Consider the following 18,381-nt stretch of genomic DNA (forward strand, 5'->3'; position numbering starts at 1 on the left):
CGAAAATATTCAGCTAATAATCAGGAAACAATTACTTTGATTTGATGAAATACTATATAGCTATTTCAATATGTGGAAATGCATCATGAGAGAATAAGTGAAAACAAACAGAACACAAGTGAATATAGGCATGTTAAAGATAACTATTAAAATGTATCTATATGCACTAAGATTAGAAAAGAATTAGCATTACATAAAGATTTGAACTTCATATTTTAAGTTCTTACTTTCACAAAGTTGATTAATCTCATAATTTAAAAAAATAAAAAAGATGTTTTGGAACTGACAATGAAATACTGAGCATTTGAGGGGAGAAAGAGAACTCCGTTTAGTTAACATATATAAACAAATACACCTGTTAAAGAAATATCCCTTTTTCCTTCATGGAATTATGGTTGTCATTTGACGTACCCTTAGGGCAATTTTGTTATTGTGAAACTGTTGCAATAATAGAATTTTGAATAGTCACTCATCTGACTGATAAGTCATCAAATGTTGCCTCATCTATCATGCTTTTCCTGACTTCCCCAGGCAAATCTATCCCCTTTCTTCTGTGTTTCATATGTAACACCATGGTCATAGCATTTTTAAGATTGCACTGTGATTATTTAGTTGCATGGCTATGTCTTCCATAGCTTCTAGCCCAGTGCCTGGTACATAATAAGTGAGCAATAAATGCTTATCAATGAATGAATGAAGCAAATGAAAGAACGTATCAGGAAGATAAATGTCCACTTGTCACTTGAGTCCTTGGAATGTTTGATCATCATTAAGTTTTTATTTCCTTTGGCTAGAAAATAAGAACTTAGTAAGAGGCCCAAGATGGAGTCTAGGTTTTGAAAAAGTAAATAGTAAGGAGATTGCTTCTATTTGTTGGAGAGACCTGATGTGAGGCAGGCAGATTCCATAAATGATGGCCCAGAGCTTAGAAGTTACCTGTTTCCCAGTAAGATATGCCGATTTAGAATAATAGATGCAATGAAGCAATGGGTAAAATTAATCTATTAACTTTTGAGTGAGAGCCAGAGAGAATCAGGTCAAAATCACCAACAGGACTTGCATAAACCCATTACTGTAGAGACTTCTAAGAGTTACAAAGAAGGTGACTGTAAGATCAACTAGTACTCAAGTGGGTAAGATGTTGGCTAAATAGGGAAATACCTTCCTTATCTCAAGGGATTTAGTGCTAGTGGACTAGTTTCTGGAGACTAGAAGTGCATTATAGGTCTGGGGTGACAGGGAATGGCCAAAAAAATAAAAACAGGAAGCAGGTTCTGGGAAGGGGTGAGGTATGTAACCCACCTAGCAAAGCATCCACCCAAATCAGCCTCAGAAGTTTCAGGAGCCTTGACTTGGTATTTACCTCAGTTAGGGTTGAGTAAATAGAGGGAACCAGGAGTATTTTATAATATTCAAGCTAATTTGTGGCTAGATTTTAGAAATTTATTAGGATCTGAGACATATTCAATAAATTTGTTAATTTCTATGTGTATATATTTTAGTTTTTCATTATCTTTTTAAAGCAAAGTTTCTTTAGAAAATTCTAATCATGTTATATTTGAATTTTTAGGAAAGGGACATTCCTACATCATAGCTAGGATGGAAGAAAGAAATCCATATACTCCTAAAGCCAGATGCCATGTTAATAGCTCCAGAATGCAAGGAGTTCAAGCCTTGTTGGCATTAAATATATGTTCCTAGAGACAGACAAAAGTCAGCTCTTACTCTTGGTCCTTTCCTCCTTGGTTGATTCCCTCTCAGTTTAGACAAAGAAATTAAGTGACTGGAGTTAAGTGCCAGAGAAAAGGGAAGGAGACTGGTTTTAAGCTGGGAATACTTGCCTTAACTGTAATTACTAACATACCATTCTTGGGTGATAAAAAAGTACATACACACACACACACACACGCACACACACACGCGCGCACACACACATATACAAACTAACTTCTGGGTTTGTAAGTGGCAATCCACTACCTAAGATCCAATCTTTTACAAATCTACTCCCTTGTGGTTTAAGACTGTATTACTTTTCTATTGGTTCTATAACAAATTACCACAAACTTGGTGGCTTAAAACAACACAGATTTATACTTCTACAGTTCTTGGCATCATGAGTCCAAAATGAGCATTATGGGACTAAAATCAAAACCAAAGTGTCAGCAGGGTTGATTCCTTCTGGAGGCTCCAGGGAAGAATCTATTCCTTGCCTCTTCCAGCTTCTAGATGATGTGGGCATTCCTTGGCTCATAGCCTTATCACTCTAATCTCTTGCTTCTGTTGTCACATCTCCTACTTTTATAGTCTGGTCTTCCTCTGATTCCTTTTATAAGGACACTTGTGATTACATTTAGGGACCACCTGGGTAATCCAGGATAATCTCCCTATCTCAAATGAGTCCATTTGGCCATATAAGTTAAGGTTTATAGGTACCAGGAATTAGGACTTGGATATCTTTGGGGAGTCATTATTCAGTCTTCCACAAGAGTAGTTTAGAATTTCTTTTAGATAACAATATAGTAATTTGTTTAATGCAAAAAATCTATCATTAAGTTTAATATGTGAATTAATTAAAAAATAAGTACTAATTAAAAATAAGTATTATATTAAGGAATCTTTTATATTATCAACTAGTTCATTAAATGACAAAGTATAAAAGACCTAAAAACAAGTTCCTTGGCTATCATTCCATATAAAATAAGCAAGTATTTGAAAAAGAGGTATAGGCTCCAAGAAAGGAGAGAACATGTTATTTAAGCACACACTTGGAATAAAGATACAATATTGGCTGATAATAGTCATGCCTTATGTACCCAAAGGGTTCATAAAACACACCTAAAATTATCAGACCTGCTCAGAATAGAGAAGGTAAGAAAATTGGATTCTAGAGACTCTAAATTCCTTCTCAGATCCAGCTTAATAAAGCAATACACAATCATGAAGAAGAAAAAAGGATGGAAACCAGCCTATAACGAATAATGCTTTGATTCTAGCAGGCTGGCCAATCTCCTTACCTAGGCTGGAATAAATGTGGCTGAGAATACGAGCTGGTTGTACTCTGATGGGGTATACCTCAGCAATGGTCTCCACGTAAATTCCCTTGTCCTTCAAAACGGCCTTGATTTCTTCTGTTTCAGCTAGAATGGAGACTAGAGGAGACAAGATGAGGGCAACAGAAAATTTTATTTCAATAGCAACTTAACAATCTCTCAAGTTATATAATTTCTTTTAAAGAGAAAAAAAGGAAATGGGAGGAAATGAACAGTTATTGAGGAACTTTGATAAAATAAGTATCATGCTAAATACTTAATATTATCTAAAAGGAAAAGGAAAATGAAAAGATCTCAAGACTAGAGCATGAGATTTTGCTTTTTGGCTAAATACTTATGTGCTCCTAGAGAATACCACACTCTTTTTATATCTAAGATTCCATGTTTAAATGGGAGAAAAATCCATCATGAGATTTGGTATAGCTTTGGTAAAAACTGATTCCCCGAGTTCTTTTGTATCAGTAAACCTAAGGTCAGAGCCAGGTATGTGGGGGTAATAAAGAACACCCTAATGACAAGAGTTACCTATAGCTAGAGAATGATAGAAGGCATGGTGAATTGGGGATAACAATTTGAGTCATCAACATATAGAAGGTATTATAGTTGAAATTGTGTGTTTTTTAGGCGGCAGGTAGGGGGTGCTGGGGAGAGATGGGGGATGAAACTTCTCTAGATTCAGAGCCTGACAAGCCTGGACAGCTCCCTTTTCTTCCTCTTATACTCCTGTCACTGAAGTAGGAAGCCCAACTACAAGAGAAGAGGCTAGACCAGCTTCCTGATTCTTCTTTTCACTTTCCCTATATGGAACAGACACCTGGCTGGGGGCCAGTAATCCAATTGAGGCTTTAGCTGTCTTGACACTAAGCAACCATGGCAAATGTGCCCTCTACTCCTGCTCCTCTACTGCTGGTAGATGTGATGGATTGTTCACAGGAAAAAGAATGCACTGCTTGGTTCATTCTAGCTTACCATTATTTTCTACATTGAGTTTTTGAAGCAAAGCCTTAGTTAACAAAGTGCTACTTTGCCTTCCTTTGCCATTATCCTTTGTGTATTTTTCTATCTTGGGAACCTCATGCTAATGGACTGCTGTTGACTGGGCCAGGATAGCAGGATATGTCGATCACAGAGTCCCCTGGACATAACACCATCTTGATTACTTCTAACTGAAAACATGAAAATAAAAGAGATTCTTCAGGGAAAAATATGCAGAGGAAGAATGATAGGGGGCTGAGGACAGTCCAGGAAAAAACATATGGCAATTCATTCATTCATTAGTAAACATTTATTAAGTACCTCAATGGATGAGGTGCTATGCTAGTCACTAGGGATACAGAAATGGATAAATTAGTCTTTCCCTCAAGGAGCTCACAGTGTAACCGAAGTGGCATACACATGGATTGTAAAATGACCTGCTAGGTAAATAGAGATAAGTGCACAAAACTTTATGAGACCATCCAGGAGTGACACCTAGGTAGTGTGGGGTTGGGAGGAGTAGCATCAGGAAAGGCTTCCGAAAAGTGTTGATGCCTAAACTGAGTTTGAAATAATGAATAAGTTAGCTGGAGAAACAAGGGATTAGGAAGGATATAGCCCTTCTAGGAAGAGGGTCCAGAATGAACTTATCAAGCACAGAGATGAAAAACAGCATGGCTGCATGTACAGAGGGAGGTGGGAAGAACCACATACACTTCAATATTGCTGTAGCATAATATACCTTGCATAGTGGCAAAAGAAATGGATCTGGAAAGACAGACAGGAGTTAGAGCATCGTGAAGAGCATATGCATCACTTGAAGGATTTTGTATTTCATCTTTGGGCCATGCTTTCCAAACTGCTTTCTACTGAGCCTCAGGATTCTTCATGGGAATTGGTTGTAAGAGTAGAGGGGACTGAAGGACAGTCAAGTGAACAATACTCTGGGGCCCCAGGAGTACCTTCAACCCAAGCAACTCATTTTTTTGTTTTATAAAATATTTAGAAAATTCTTATTTAGTGCCTCTTATGTGCTAGGCACTGCCATATGTTAAGGACATGATCCCTACATGGAAAAAATGAGACGGCTATAGAGTCCTGCTAGAGGCCTGAATAGAAGTTAACCTGCAACAGGATATGGTAAAGGTAAGGAAGAAATTGTTCCAGACAGAAGAAATAGCATGGGCAAAGGCTCAAGGGAACAGAAAACAAGGCAGAGCTAGGAATTATAAAAAGCCCTTTATAACAGGAACATGTAGCATAAAGGGGCAGTGATAAAAAATGAAGCTGGAGATGGGGTCAGGGGCTAGATCTAAAGGGTCTTGTAAGTCATATTAAGGAGACTGCCAATGGAAGCCCTTGTAGAGGCATAATCAGAGGAATACCATATTAATACCTGTACCTTAAAAATAGTACATTCAGATTGACAGAGAATAAACTGATAGACTGTAGTAAGACAGAGAGACCAGCTAAAAGGTTACTACAGGGCCGGGCGCTGTGGCTTACGCCTGTAATCCCAGCACTTTGGGAGGCAGAGGTGGGTGGATCACCTGAAGTCAGGAGTTCGAGACCAGCCTGGCCAACATGGAGAAACCTCGTTTCTACTAAAAATAAAAAAAAATTAGCCAGGTGTGGAGGTGCGTGCCTGTAATCCCAGCTACTCCGGAGGCTGAGGCAGGAGAATTGCTTGAACCCAGGAGGCAGAGGTTGCAGTGAGCTGAGATTGCGCCACTGCACTCCAGCCTAGGTGACAGAGTGACTCCATCTCAAAAAAAAAAAAAAAAAGTTACTACAGTAATGCAAGGAAGAGATGTTGACTACCTCCATTAGGATCAAGATATTGGTACTGGAGAAAACTGGATGGATCTCAGAATTATTTAGGAAATAAAGCAGCCAGAACTTGTTAACTGTTGAATGTAGGAGATGAGAGAGAGGATTCCCTAGGTATTTACTTGTATAACTGGGAGGATGGTGTGTCATTTAATGACACAGGCATATAGGAGGAAAAGCAGGTATGGGTGATGTAGTACTAGGAGGGTATAGCTGAATAATTTTAGACATGTTGAATAAATTTACAGGGCAAGTGAGACACCCAAGTGAGGCTACCTTAAAGGAAGCTGATACAGATTCAGGAGTCATTAGCATAGAAAGAGATGAGATGGGTCAAGGAGAATATATAGAGAAAAGGAGAAGCGGACTTAGAATATAACCTTGGAAAATGCCAACATAAAAGACATGGGCAAATGAAGAAAAGCCGGGGGTGAAGTGGAAGAGTTCTTACATCATGGCTTGTATTTCGTCTATGGTATAGGAGGTGAGATCATCTTCTGAGAGTGAGGGAAGAAGTAAGATGGTGGAAAGAGGGAAAAGGGAAGAGGGAAAAGGTTGGAATAGGAGGAGGCTGAGGAACAGAAAGAAATATTTATAGAAGCAAGAGCAGTGGGCTAAGGACAGAATTCTCATAAACACTAATAGTTAGGGGGCAAAGAAGAAGAGGAAGACCAGAATGAGAAAGAAATGTGCTTAATCTAGGTTGAAGGAAATTCAAGAGAGTATGGCATCATAGAAGACATGGGATACAGATTAAATACTCCAGTAAGATACAGATTAAAAAGGACCTACCAAATTTGGCAATACAAAGGTCACTGGTAACTTAAGCAAGATCATTTTCATAGTAGTAAGCCAGACTACAAAATACTGCAGAATAAAGGGAAGATAAAAAAGTGGAAGTTTGGATGAGAAAGAAAGAATCTATATAGTGTAACTAGAGGGAGATGAACATGTCAGTAGACTAAACAAAATAGAACCAACAGAATGGGAGAGTTTGAGGATTCCAGGAAAGAGTAAGTTTCTAGAGAAGGCTGGGGAAGAAGATAATGATCAAACATCAGAAGGAAGACTCGTCCTTGAATAGGAGAAGAAACCCTTTTTCTGAGATTGCAGAAAATGAGGCAAGGATAGGTAAGACTATAGGGGTGGGGAGGGCTGAGACACTGACAAAGATCAGAATATTGTCAGGCATGAAGCAGCAGGCCAAGAATTAGGCTGAAAAAAAGAGGTGGGGATTGAAAACAGAGAAGGTGTGGAATAGTGGTTGAGAAGTATGAAAATGCTGACTAATAAGAACAAGGATGAACAGGAGGCACTGTAAACCTAGCTGAGTTGGAGACCATGATTTCCAGTGTCACCACTCTGCTCATTTGTGTCTTTTTTTTTCCCCAATAGCTTTTTAGCAGGCCAGGTATAGGATCAGAAAATGCAGACTGTAACACTGACCTGGGGCTGTGATTTTTCGACTGGTTGTAATAGAAAGTATGGTGCATTGGTGACTGGGAGATTTAGATGAACAACCATGAGGTAGAGAAGGGTAAACTAGGGGAAAATAGAAACAAGGGTAAAGGGAAGGAAAAGAAAGTTGAAATAATGTTATGACTATGATCACAGAGTAGAATATTGGAATTTCAGGTATCTGAAGTGAAAGAGCCTTAAAGTTTGGTCCTTTGAGTGAATGGCTAAAAGTATAGGTAGAAGGAAAGGTCAGTAGAGTTATGGATATCTAGAACTTTGAGACTGAAGTGTTAGACTGCACTGACGTCAATGCTAAAATCTAGTTCTATGGCAGGATTTGGAGAGGAAGAGGAAGGCTGTAGCCAAGCCTCAAAGTCTTCAAAGAATGAATTAGAGCAACCAGGAGATCAACAGACAGGTGGAATAAACCTCAAAGGAGAACAAGATCTCTCATGGGAAGGGAAGAGTAATGACTTTTATATAATGTTTGCTATATACATTGATAAGCAAGAACTACCTGTATGACCACATGGGATGCCAAGTATAAGAAAATTTAGAAAACACACGAGATTATTTTCCATATAGAACCAACCCCAAAGTCAAGTGATTGGAGACATCTCAAAGGAGTTTCACAACACCACATTGGATTGTGATGTTAGAGAGTAAAAACTTACCTCAAGTCTTCTACCCTAAGAGACTAGAATAATGGTGATATCATTGAGAGAAATAAGGAAGGTGGAACGATTTGCATTTCTTAGGAGAGGAAAAGGATGGGATGGAGACAAAAGAGGTCAGTTTTGTGTTTGAAGTGTAAATGGCACAGAAGTTTTATAGATATTGAGACTAGAATTCTTAACATGTTTATAGAACTCAGCCTAGAGTTCTGCAGAAAGTAGATGTCCCAAATTTAAGTAAATTGTTAGGAATAAAAACAAAAGTTTGGAGTATTCTCCAAAGAGGTAATAGTTGGGGCCATGGAAGCAAATTTACTATTAAGGAGGCAGGCTTAGCTAACTAATACAGAGTGTAAATACAGAAAGACAAGAGTATAAGACTAAGTGCAGCCGGGCACAGTGGCTCACGCCTGTAATCCCAGTACTTTGGGAGGCTGAGACAGGCAGATCACGAGGTCAGGAGTTCGAGACCAGCCTGACCAACATGGTGAAACCCCGTCTCTACTAAAAATACAAAAATTAGCTAGGCGTGGTGGTGCGCGACTGTGATCCCAGATACTCAGGAGGCTGAAGCAGGAGAATTGCTTGAACCCAGGAGGTGGAGGTTGCAGTGAGCCGAGATTGCCCCATTGCACTCCAGCCTGGGTGACAGAAAGAGACTCCGTCTCAAAAAAAAAAAAAAAAATACTAAGCGCAGAACCATTAGAAGGATATAAAAAGAAAGAAGTACAGTAGAAATAGCACAGAAGGAGTGGTCAGAGAAAAAGCAGAGATAACCAGGAGGCTAAAATGTTATGACAATGAAAAGAAAATAATTTCCAGATATAAGGAGTGGTTAAGGGTGTCAAATAATATTTTGGAGTCATCTGACATAGAACATTATTCATTTGTTTATTATTAAGATAACCAGCATTTTGAAACCAAACCGAACAAAGTTCATTGTATACATTTTGAAGCCTAATAAAGTGCAACATATAGAATAAAGTCATAATTTACTAGCCTAAAGATCTCTGCCCATAACCAGACCTTTAATATAAAGTTTCTTCCACTGGGAATAAGAATACATACCTTGAACGACAACATCTGGCTTCGGTACAGTAGAAAACCTGCGATTCAGGGGATCAATTTCTCCAGGGGCTAAAAATCCCTAAAGAAAAACCATAAAAAGACAGATTATTAAGTCTCAAAAGAGAAACTAATATTTGAGGGAAAACAACATCCCTATGCCCATAACCTTGCACCATAACATTCAAGAGACAGGTGTAGAAAGGAAACAAATGCCTTCACTGTATGAAAATGTTTGAATTCCCAAATTCACACCAAAATTCCTTTTATCCAGAGTTAATTGCTATTGGCTGCCACAAATTCTTTTTTAGGTAGGGTATAAATATGTAGGGTATAATTTCTTTTTTTTTTTTTTGAGACAGGGTCTTTCTCTGTCACCCAAGCTGGAGTGCAGTGGTGCAATCATGGCTCACTGCAGCTTCAACCTCCTGGGCTCAAGTGATCCTCCCACCTCAGCCTCCCAAGTAGCTAGGACCACAGGCGTGTGCCACCACGCCTGGCTAATTAGTTTATTCATGGAGACAAGGTCTCACTTATGTTGCCCAGGCTGGTTTCCTGGACTCAAGCAATCCTCCCGCTTTGGCCTCCCAAAGTGGTGGGATTATAAGCATGAGCCACTGCACCCAGCTGGGTATAAATTATAAATAAACAAGGTTTTCTGGTTATTCCTCTATCTTCTCTGGATATACATATGATTAGATGATTCGATCACAGAGCTTATCAGTAATTTAAGCCATTAGTCCTGCTGTATTCTCATTTGTTCATGTATCTACTATGCCTTCTGCATATCAGAAATCTTTTGACTTGAGTTTCTGCCCTTTATGAAATGGGATGAACTCACCTATTTTTTCCTTAAGAATACAAATCACTGGCCGGGCGCGGTGGCTCACGCCTGTAATCCCAGCACTTTGGGAGGCTGAGGAGGGCGGATCACCTTAGGCTGGGCTTTCGAGACCAGCCTGACCAACATGGAGAAACCCCATCTCTACTAAAAATACAAAATTAGCCGGGCATGGTGGTGTGTGCCTGTAATCCTAGCTACTTGGGAGGCCAAAGCAGGAGAATCATTTGAACCCGGGAGTTCAAATGATTGTTTGGCAGGAGGCGGAGGTTGTGGTGGGCCGAGATGGTGCCATTGTGCTCCAGCCTGGGCAACAAGAGTGAAACTCTGTCTCAAAAAGTAAAATAAAATAAAATAAATTTTAAAAAAAGAAAAAAAAAGAATACCAATCACTGTGGTATTCTTTTTATCAATGCACTTACTTTATTTTAATTGAATGAGAAAGTCACCAGGTAAGGATTATTTAAACAAACCATTCTGCCCACTTTTGCTAGACTCATTTAGTAATGTCGACTAAGAGTAATCAAACACCCATGGCCACAGCCACACAAGGAAAATGAACAAAACAGCTGCAAAAATCAGTGGTTATACATAAACAGGTCAAAGAGTCTGACTCAGATAGGACAGTTAAGTCCCACTCTTGATCCTCTAGGAGCCTGGGTTATATCTTATCAAAATAACACAGAGTGGGGAAGTAGACTTGCCAGATGATATGAAAAACTTCTGAGAAACAGAATGCCTCTGTGCAGGCTCAAAATGTCACAAAGAAGGTGGACACAAAGTCAGAAACTCCCAAATGCCTCATTAAGGGCAATCTCAACAGAATCTGATATAAGGAACATTTAGAGAGCCCCTTAACAAAATACAAACAAACATAAAAACCCAAGCAAAGAAAAAAAAGTCATGATGTTCCTAGTCACTTATCATGGCACCTAAAAATATCAGTTAATTTAGTTAAAGAATGAAACATGTTGCTTGGAAGCATTAGCACTTAATCCATTATCAGTAATTAACTAGCTAAGCACAAATGCATCTGTTAGTCACCAGGCAGGGCACTGAGGGAAGTTTTGAAAGGGATAGATCTGGGGCCTGAGCAGTTCCAAATACAGTGCCAAAGTAGGGAGCCCCGGGCAGCATGAGGGACATGGTTGCCAGGCAGCAAGAGCTTTTTGTGAGGGTTGGCCATGCTCCCTACTCTGAAGACCTGGAGGAAAACTATAATTAAGACAAAGTGCAAAAGGCAGAAGACATCCTTCAGATTTAATGAGCTACTTAAAAATCTGATTATTATGGTGACTTAAGGCAGAAAAAAGTGGGACAGCCTTGAAGATTCCTCTTACCTCTGCCATCAAGCTTCCTAAAATGTATAGAGACTGACCCCACATGTGAGGCAATTTCCCCATGGGGACTCGGTCCACAGTGTGAGGATTCTGATATTCTTCATCGACCTAAAAGAAAAGATGAAGAGGCCAGATGAGGAATAATGGAAGGTTTAAGATACTGGATAATAAAAAGGTGGACTGGATTGTAATTTATACCCTATGTAGCTACATATGCAATGCACTGAAAAGTGAAGCACTATCACTATAATCTAGGGCAGTGCTCCCCAACTGTGATGTGCATACAGATCACCTGAGGATCTTGTTAAAATGCAGATTCTGATTGAGTGGGTATGAGGTAGGGCCTGAAATCTATTTCTAACAAGCTCTCAGGTGGTGCTGCTGATGTTGCTGGGAGCTTATTCTACTCATTCTCACCGGAATGGAAGACTATTCTCTTCCATGTCTAATGCTCTTTTGCAGTGGAGAAGAGGAACAATGTTACACCCGACTGGCATTTTGGGAAAATGACAGTCTGAAAACAAGACATTCATTTTCCAAGACTGATCTATTAAAACAATCCGGGATTACTGGCCTAAAAATAGAGAATACCAAATCTTGAGAGTCCACACAGAACATCATCCTAGTTTTTCCTAGTGATCTCTACATCATTCTCAAGATTAAGGTTTGGTCTTGTCCTTGTCTGACTGTGCAACAGTACCATCATTGAGACTGCTTTAAAATTTTATTTTTGAAGAAATAAAATCATACTTATGTTGTCCTGTACCTAAAGACAAGCTTTCAGAACAACAAAATAAGATTAAAAATTATTTGACTCAAATGAGGTAGTCTGATCAAGGTACTGCTCCTCTTCTCTATCAGCTACATGTTATGGCACTGTCTGACTCACCCTGTCAAGAGGAACACTGTACAGCTCTGGCAGAAGTGGGACTCCATTTTTGCCCTTGATGAGGACTGCTTCAAGAGCCTCTCTATATTCTTGAACCTGCAGATAAAAGAAAGGCAGGAAAAAAAGACTTACAGAGAGTCCCTTTGGGGACCCAGGAGAAGGTTGCAGCCAAAGAAGGTCCTATTGCAAAGGAGCTTATTCACCCAGTAAAATAGAAAGGAAAGGGTATTTACTAAATGCTTGTTATAGGCCAAATATTATGCTAGGAGTTTTGCATACTTTAATGCATTTAACTTTAAAAACTATCCTAGGAGCTATGTGTAATTAAGGCCTTTTTACAGGGAAATTATCTTAAAGAGGTTGTAAATTTGTGGAAGATCAGAGCAAGTACACAGTTGAGTCCAGGGTGTAGCCATGGCAATCTGCTTCCAAAGGCCTGTCTTGTTCCACTATGTGTATCTTAAGTATAGCTTCTAGATTTGAGGATGTATTGTCTTAAAACTGCATTTCTACCTGCCAAATTAGGTTCTATTATGGTCAAGTTTATGTTCTGTGCTTAACCATTTGCTAAAGCTTAGCAATACATAAAATGTAAAAAAAAAAAAAAACCCAAAACTAATTTATGATGAAAAAAAAAATACAGTCAGTTCTGCTGTAACACTTTCTTCGTAAACAAATTTGTTCCAATGCTTCTGATATATTAGGGAAAAATTTGAGTATAACATGAATTTCATGTTTGGTTATGCACAATTTCATACTGAGAATGTACTCAGCTGAACTGGGCCATGTAAAGAATACACAAAACACACATGCATACATCTCAGGAGAACGATGAACTGTACCTATTCACATCTGTTTTTACTACTTTCTGTCCAATTTCAGATAACACTCCTTTCACCACTACTGAACTTACAAGCTGCAATACTCTGACGGCCACCCTGGATATGCAGCCACATGCCTTGCCCTCTCTTCAGTTTTCCACCTCTTTCCTCTCAGCCTTTTAAAAAAATTTTCCTCTCTGTTTTATGCTCTTTTTCTCTGTTTTCTCTCACTCTTTTTAATCCCTCTTTTGTTCTCTTCCTCTTGCACATTATGTAGTGGGCATGAGAGCCAGGTGGGTGAGCTGGTGAGAACTTGGGTACACACTTGCACAAGCAAACTTTGGGTCTTTTTTAAGGTGAAAATACCGTAACTATTGTGGTATTTATGTATTTCTTAACTATTTACCATGTATAAAGCCATGATACTATTATTTTTATTAGCTTCCTATCATTTTGTATGTGTTACATTTTATGTGCTGCACTCCTTACCCCATTTTCTCATAAGCCCTGTAGTTTTTATTTCTTAAATATGCATAGCACGGTGATTTTTTTTTTAATTTATTTTTTATTTTTTATTGATCATTCTTGGGTGTTTCTTGCAGAGGGGGATTTGGCAGGGTCACAGGACAATAGTGGAGGGAAGGTCAGCAGATAAACAAGTGAACAAAGTTCTCTGGTTTTCCTAGGCAGAGGACCTTGCGGCCCCCCGCAGTGTTTGTGTCCCTGGGTGCTTGAGATTAGGGAGTGGTGATGACTCTTAACGAGCATGCTGCCTTCAAGCATCTGGTTAACAAAGCACATCTTGCACCGCCCTTAATCCATTCAACCCTGAGTGGATACAGCACATGTTTCAGAGAGCACAGGGTTGGGGGTAAGGTCACAGATCAACAGGATCCCAAGGCAGAAGAATTTTTCTTAGTACAGAACAAAATGAAGTCTCCCATGTCTACCTCTTTCTACACAGACACGGCAACCATCCGATTTCCCAATCTTTTCCCCACCTTTCTCCCCTTTCTATTCCACAAAACCGCCATTGTCTTCATGGCCCGTTCTCAATGAGCTGTTGGGTACACCTCCCAGACGGGGTGGTGGCCGGGCAGAGGGGCTCCTCACTTCCCAGTAGGGGCGGCCGGGCAGAGGCGCCCCTCACCTCCCGGACGGGGTGGCTGGCCGGGCGGGGGGCTGACCCCCCCACCTCCCTCCCCGGGGCGGCTGGCCGGGCGGGGGGCTGACCCCCCCCACCTCCCTCCCGGACCGGGCGGCTGGCCGGGCGGGGGCCTGACCCCCCCCCCACCTCCCTCCCGGGCGGGGCGGCTGGCTGGCCGGGCAGAGGGGCTCCTCACTTCCCAGTAGGGGCGGCCGGGCAGAGGCGCCCCTCACTTCCCCGACGGGGCGGCTGGCCGGGTGGGGGGCTGACCCCCCCACCTCCCTCCCGGAGGGGGCGGCTGGCTGGGCGGTGGGCTGACCCCCCCACCTCCCTCCCGGACGGGGCGGCTGGCCGGGCAGAGGGGCTCCTCACTTCCCAGTAGGGGCGGCCGGGCAGAGGCGCCCCTCACCTCCCGGACGGGGCGGCTGGCCAGGCGGGGGGCTAACCCCCCCACCTCCCTCCCGGACGGGGCGGCTGGCCGGGCGGGGGGCTGACGACACCCCCACCTCCCTCCCGGACGGGGCGGCTGGCCGGGTGGGGGGCTGACCCCCCCACCTCCCTCCCGGACGGAGCAGCTGGCCGGGCAGAGAGGCTCCTCACTTCCCAGTAGGGGCGGCCGGGCAGAGGCGCCCCTCACCTGCCGGACAGGGGCGGCCGGCCAGGCAGGGGGGTAACCCCCCCACCTCCCTCCCGGACGGGGCGGCTGGCCGGGCGGGGGGCTGACCCCCCCACCCCCCTCCCGGACGGGGCGGCTGGCCGGGCAGGGGGCTGACTCCCCCACCTCTCTCCCGGACGGGGCGGCTGGCCGGGCAGAGGGGCTCCTCACTTCCCAGTAGGGGCGGCCAGGCAGAGGCGCCCCTCACCTCCCGGACAGGGCGGCTGGCCGGGCGGGGGGCTGATCCCCCCACCTCCCTCCCGGACGGGGCGGCTGGCCGGGCGGGGGGCTGACCCCCCCACCTCCCTCCCGGACGAGGTGGCTGCCAGGCGGAGACGCTCCTCACTTCGCAGACGGGGTGGCTGCTGGGCGGAGGGGCTCCTCACTTCTCAGACTGGGCGGCTGCCGGGTGGAGGGGCTGCTCACTTCTCAGACGGGGCGGTTGCCAGGCAGAGGGTCTCCTCACTTCTCAGACGGGGCGGCCGGGCAGAGACGCTCCTCACATCCCGGACGGGGCGGCAGGGCAGAGGTGCTCCCCACATCTCAGACGATGGGCGGCCGGGCAGAGACGCTCCTCACTTCCCAGATGTGATGGCGGCCGGGAAGAGGCGCTCCTCACTTCCTAGATGGGATGGCGGCCGGGCAGAGACGCTCCTCACTTTCCAGACTGGGCAGCCAGGCAGAGGGGCTCCTCACATCCCAGACGATGGGCGGCCAGGCGGAGACGCTCCTCACTTCCCAGACGGGGGTGCGGCCAGGCAGAGGCTGCAATCTCGGCACTTTGGGAGGCCAAGGCAGGCGGCTGGGAGGTGGTTGTAGCGAGCGGAGATCACACCACTGCACTCCAGCCTGGGCGCCATTGAGCACTGAGTTAACGAGACTCCGTCTGCAATCCCGGCACCTCGGGAGGCCGAGGCTGGCAGATCACTCGCGGTTAGGAGCTGGAAACCAGCCCGGCCCACACAGCAAAACCCCGTCTCCACCAAAAAAATACGAAAACCAGTCAGGCGTGGCGGTGCGCGCCTGCAATCGCAGGCACTCGGCAGGCTGAGGCAGGAGAATCCAGGAGGAATATCTTAAGCAAACCCATTGTCCTACTACAGTAGCTAGTATGTGCTTCTAATGTAACAATTATCAAACAATTATCCAGCATGGTGATTTTTCAAGAATGCATATGGCCTGGGTGCGGTGGCTCATGCCTGTAATCCCAGCACTTTGAGGGGCTGAGGCAGGAGGGATAGCTTGAGCCCAGGAGTTTGAGACCAGCCTGGGCAACACAGCGAGGCCCGTCTCTACAAAAAACAAACAAACAAAAATAGCTGAATGTGGTGGCATGTGCCTATAGTCCCAGTGACTCAGGGGGCTGAGGTGGGAGGACTGCTTGAGCCCAGGAGATCGAAGCTGCAGTGAGCCATGATCACGCCACTGCACTACAGTCTGGGCAACAGAGTGAGAGACCCTGTCTTAAAAACGACAACAAAAAAAGATTGCATATGTATCATTATAGCAGAACTGACTGTACGTTGCATTTACAATATGTCTTTATCTGTGAAATTCAAATACTTTTAGGAATATATTCTTTAATGAATGGGGAAAAACTATTTTCATTATGTATAGAGAAACTGAAGAAGTCAATGATAATAGTTGGGCACTCAATGGTCAGGAGTGAAACCAAAAATTTTTTTTTTTTTTTGAGACGGAGTCTCGCTCTGTTGCCCAGGCTGGAGTGCAGTGGCGCGATCTCGGCTCACTACAAGCTCCGCCTCCCAGGTTCACGCCATTCTCCTGCCTCAGCCTCCCGAGTAGCTGGGACTACAGGCGCCTGCCACCACGCCCAGCTAATTTTTTGTATTTTTAGTAGAGACGGGGTTTCACTGTTAGCCAGGACGCTCTTGATCTCCTGACCTCGTGATCCGCCCGCCTCGGCCTCCCAAAGTGCTGGGATTACAGGCGTGAGCCACCGCGCCTGGCCGAAACCAAAATTTTTTTAAAAAGAAGAAAAAAATAATCCAGGTCTTTTTACTCTTAGTGCCCTCAACTAGTAGCCTGTAGGGAACAACTGTCTCTCCCCTATTGGGAAGACTTCCAACTGGACACAGGGTTGGTATACTATTAGCTGTAAGAAGATATAACAAAAACATTCTGCTGAAAACTCTTTCCCCAGCTTATTACCTGTTCTGCATTGCCACTGAAGACCCCATCAAGAATAAAGTATGTCCAGAACAATGGCCATTCACACTCAATGTTTTCAAATAGCTTCAGCTCAGCTGGTTCATAGTACAGACGATTGGGATCCTAGTAAAAACACAATAAAGTCTGTCATCACTCAGAGGTTAGATGTACATCTTTAGTTCAGAGGTATTATAATACAGGCTTTCATTACTGATTGTTTTAGAGAAGGTGTTCAGGAAGCAGAGCATGTACATACTCCCTTCCCTTAGCAAGTACTCTATGATGCGACTTCTAACTAGCAGAATTGGGATAGCAATGATATCACAAGAGGGTGTATGAAGAAATAAGATTGGTTTGCAATAAAGTTCAGTTTGGTTTTATATTTGTTAAGTTTTTTGTAATAATAGGACATACAAGTAGAAATGTTTAGAAGGGCAACTAGAGATGAGGGTTTGGGAATCATTTTCCTAGAGGTGACATATGAAGTACAAGTTACACATGAGCTTTGTGAAATAGCCCTAAATGAAATGAGCAAACTGCTCAAGAATGGAATCTTGGTAAACCCTCAGAGTGGGGCAAGGGAATAACAGAAAGAGAAGAATCAGGATAGTCTAGTGGGAAAATTAAAATAGGAAAAGAATTTCAAGAGAATTTAGGGCTAGGTAAAAAGTGAGGTACCATAGAGAAGTCAAGGAGAATAAGGATTCAGAAAAGGCTATTGGATTGGTCATTTAAGAGCTTATGATGATGTTTCAGAACATATAATTTTAGTACACTGATAGGGGAAGAAGTCAAATTCAAGGCTAAAAAAGTGGAAGAGAGGAAGTAGACCAGAAGAGTTTGAGCTCGATGATTTAAAAAAATCCATAATGTCTCTCAACCATCAAATCTAAGCTTTAAACAATGTTTCCATTACCAGTGAAAGTGCTTCATATTGACTGTTCAATCCCTTTAATAATACTGAATTTTTCTCATTGATATTTCCAAGGTGAACTTTTGACTAGTTGAATAAAAGGAACTTAAACTCTTCAAAATCAAGTACTGTTTAGAACTAACCAACTACAAGAGGTGGAATGTGGGGCCAGAAAGATCTACTGATGGAAAGATTTTTCCCTTTGTAATTGTTAAATATTTTGGGAGAGATACTTTGAGACAATGCAAATACTATTTCTGTATAAGTTTTCATCCACTGATTTTACCATGTATCTGTAGTTCTTTCCCGAAACTAACCAATGCAAGAGGTGGAAGGACTACACCTTCCTCTATTTTACTTAATCCAGAAAGGCCTACAAACTGAGAACTTGGCAGCTAAGCCAAGTTCAACAAATATAGCAAACATCAGTTATCATTATCATACTTAGTGATCTCTATAAGTACCATCAGTGAGGTAAATATTTTCTCTGAATGAGGCTGCAGGTATAAGTGGCCATTCTACCTTGGATTCATTTTGGAGAAAAGAAACCT

At 42.8% G+C, this 18,381-nt stretch overlaps 1 protein-coding gene across 1 annotated transcript in view; it reads right to left on the reverse strand.

Moving 5' to 3' along the window:
- Positions 1 to 18,381, reverse strand: part of PHKA1 (phosphorylase kinase regulatory subunit alpha 1) — a 134,774-nt gene that overhangs the window by 62,383 nt on the left and 54,010 nt on the right. Inside the window, exons 10-14 of the mRNA XM_004064391.4 lie at positions 16,918 to 17,040; positions 12,123 to 12,218; positions 11,234 to 11,341; positions 9,056 to 9,134; positions 3,015 to 3,149 (exon numbers count right to left, since the gene is read on the reverse strand). Of these exons, the coding sequence (XP_004064439.1) occupies positions 3,015 to 3,149; positions 9,056 to 9,134; positions 11,234 to 11,341; positions 12,123 to 12,218; positions 16,918 to 17,040 (541 nt within the window). The remainder of the gene's footprint in view (positions 1 to 3,014; positions 3,150 to 9,055; positions 9,135 to 11,233; positions 11,342 to 12,122; positions 12,219 to 16,917; positions 17,041 to 18,381) is intronic.

The sequence above is a fragment of the Gorilla gorilla genome, chromosome X (assembly GCF_029281585.2).
Source record: "Gorilla gorilla gorilla isolate KB3781 chromosome X, NHGRI_mGorGor1-v2.1_pri, whole genome shotgun sequence".
NCBI lineage: Eukaryota > Metazoa > Chordata > Mammalia > Primates > Hominidae > Gorilla > Gorilla gorilla.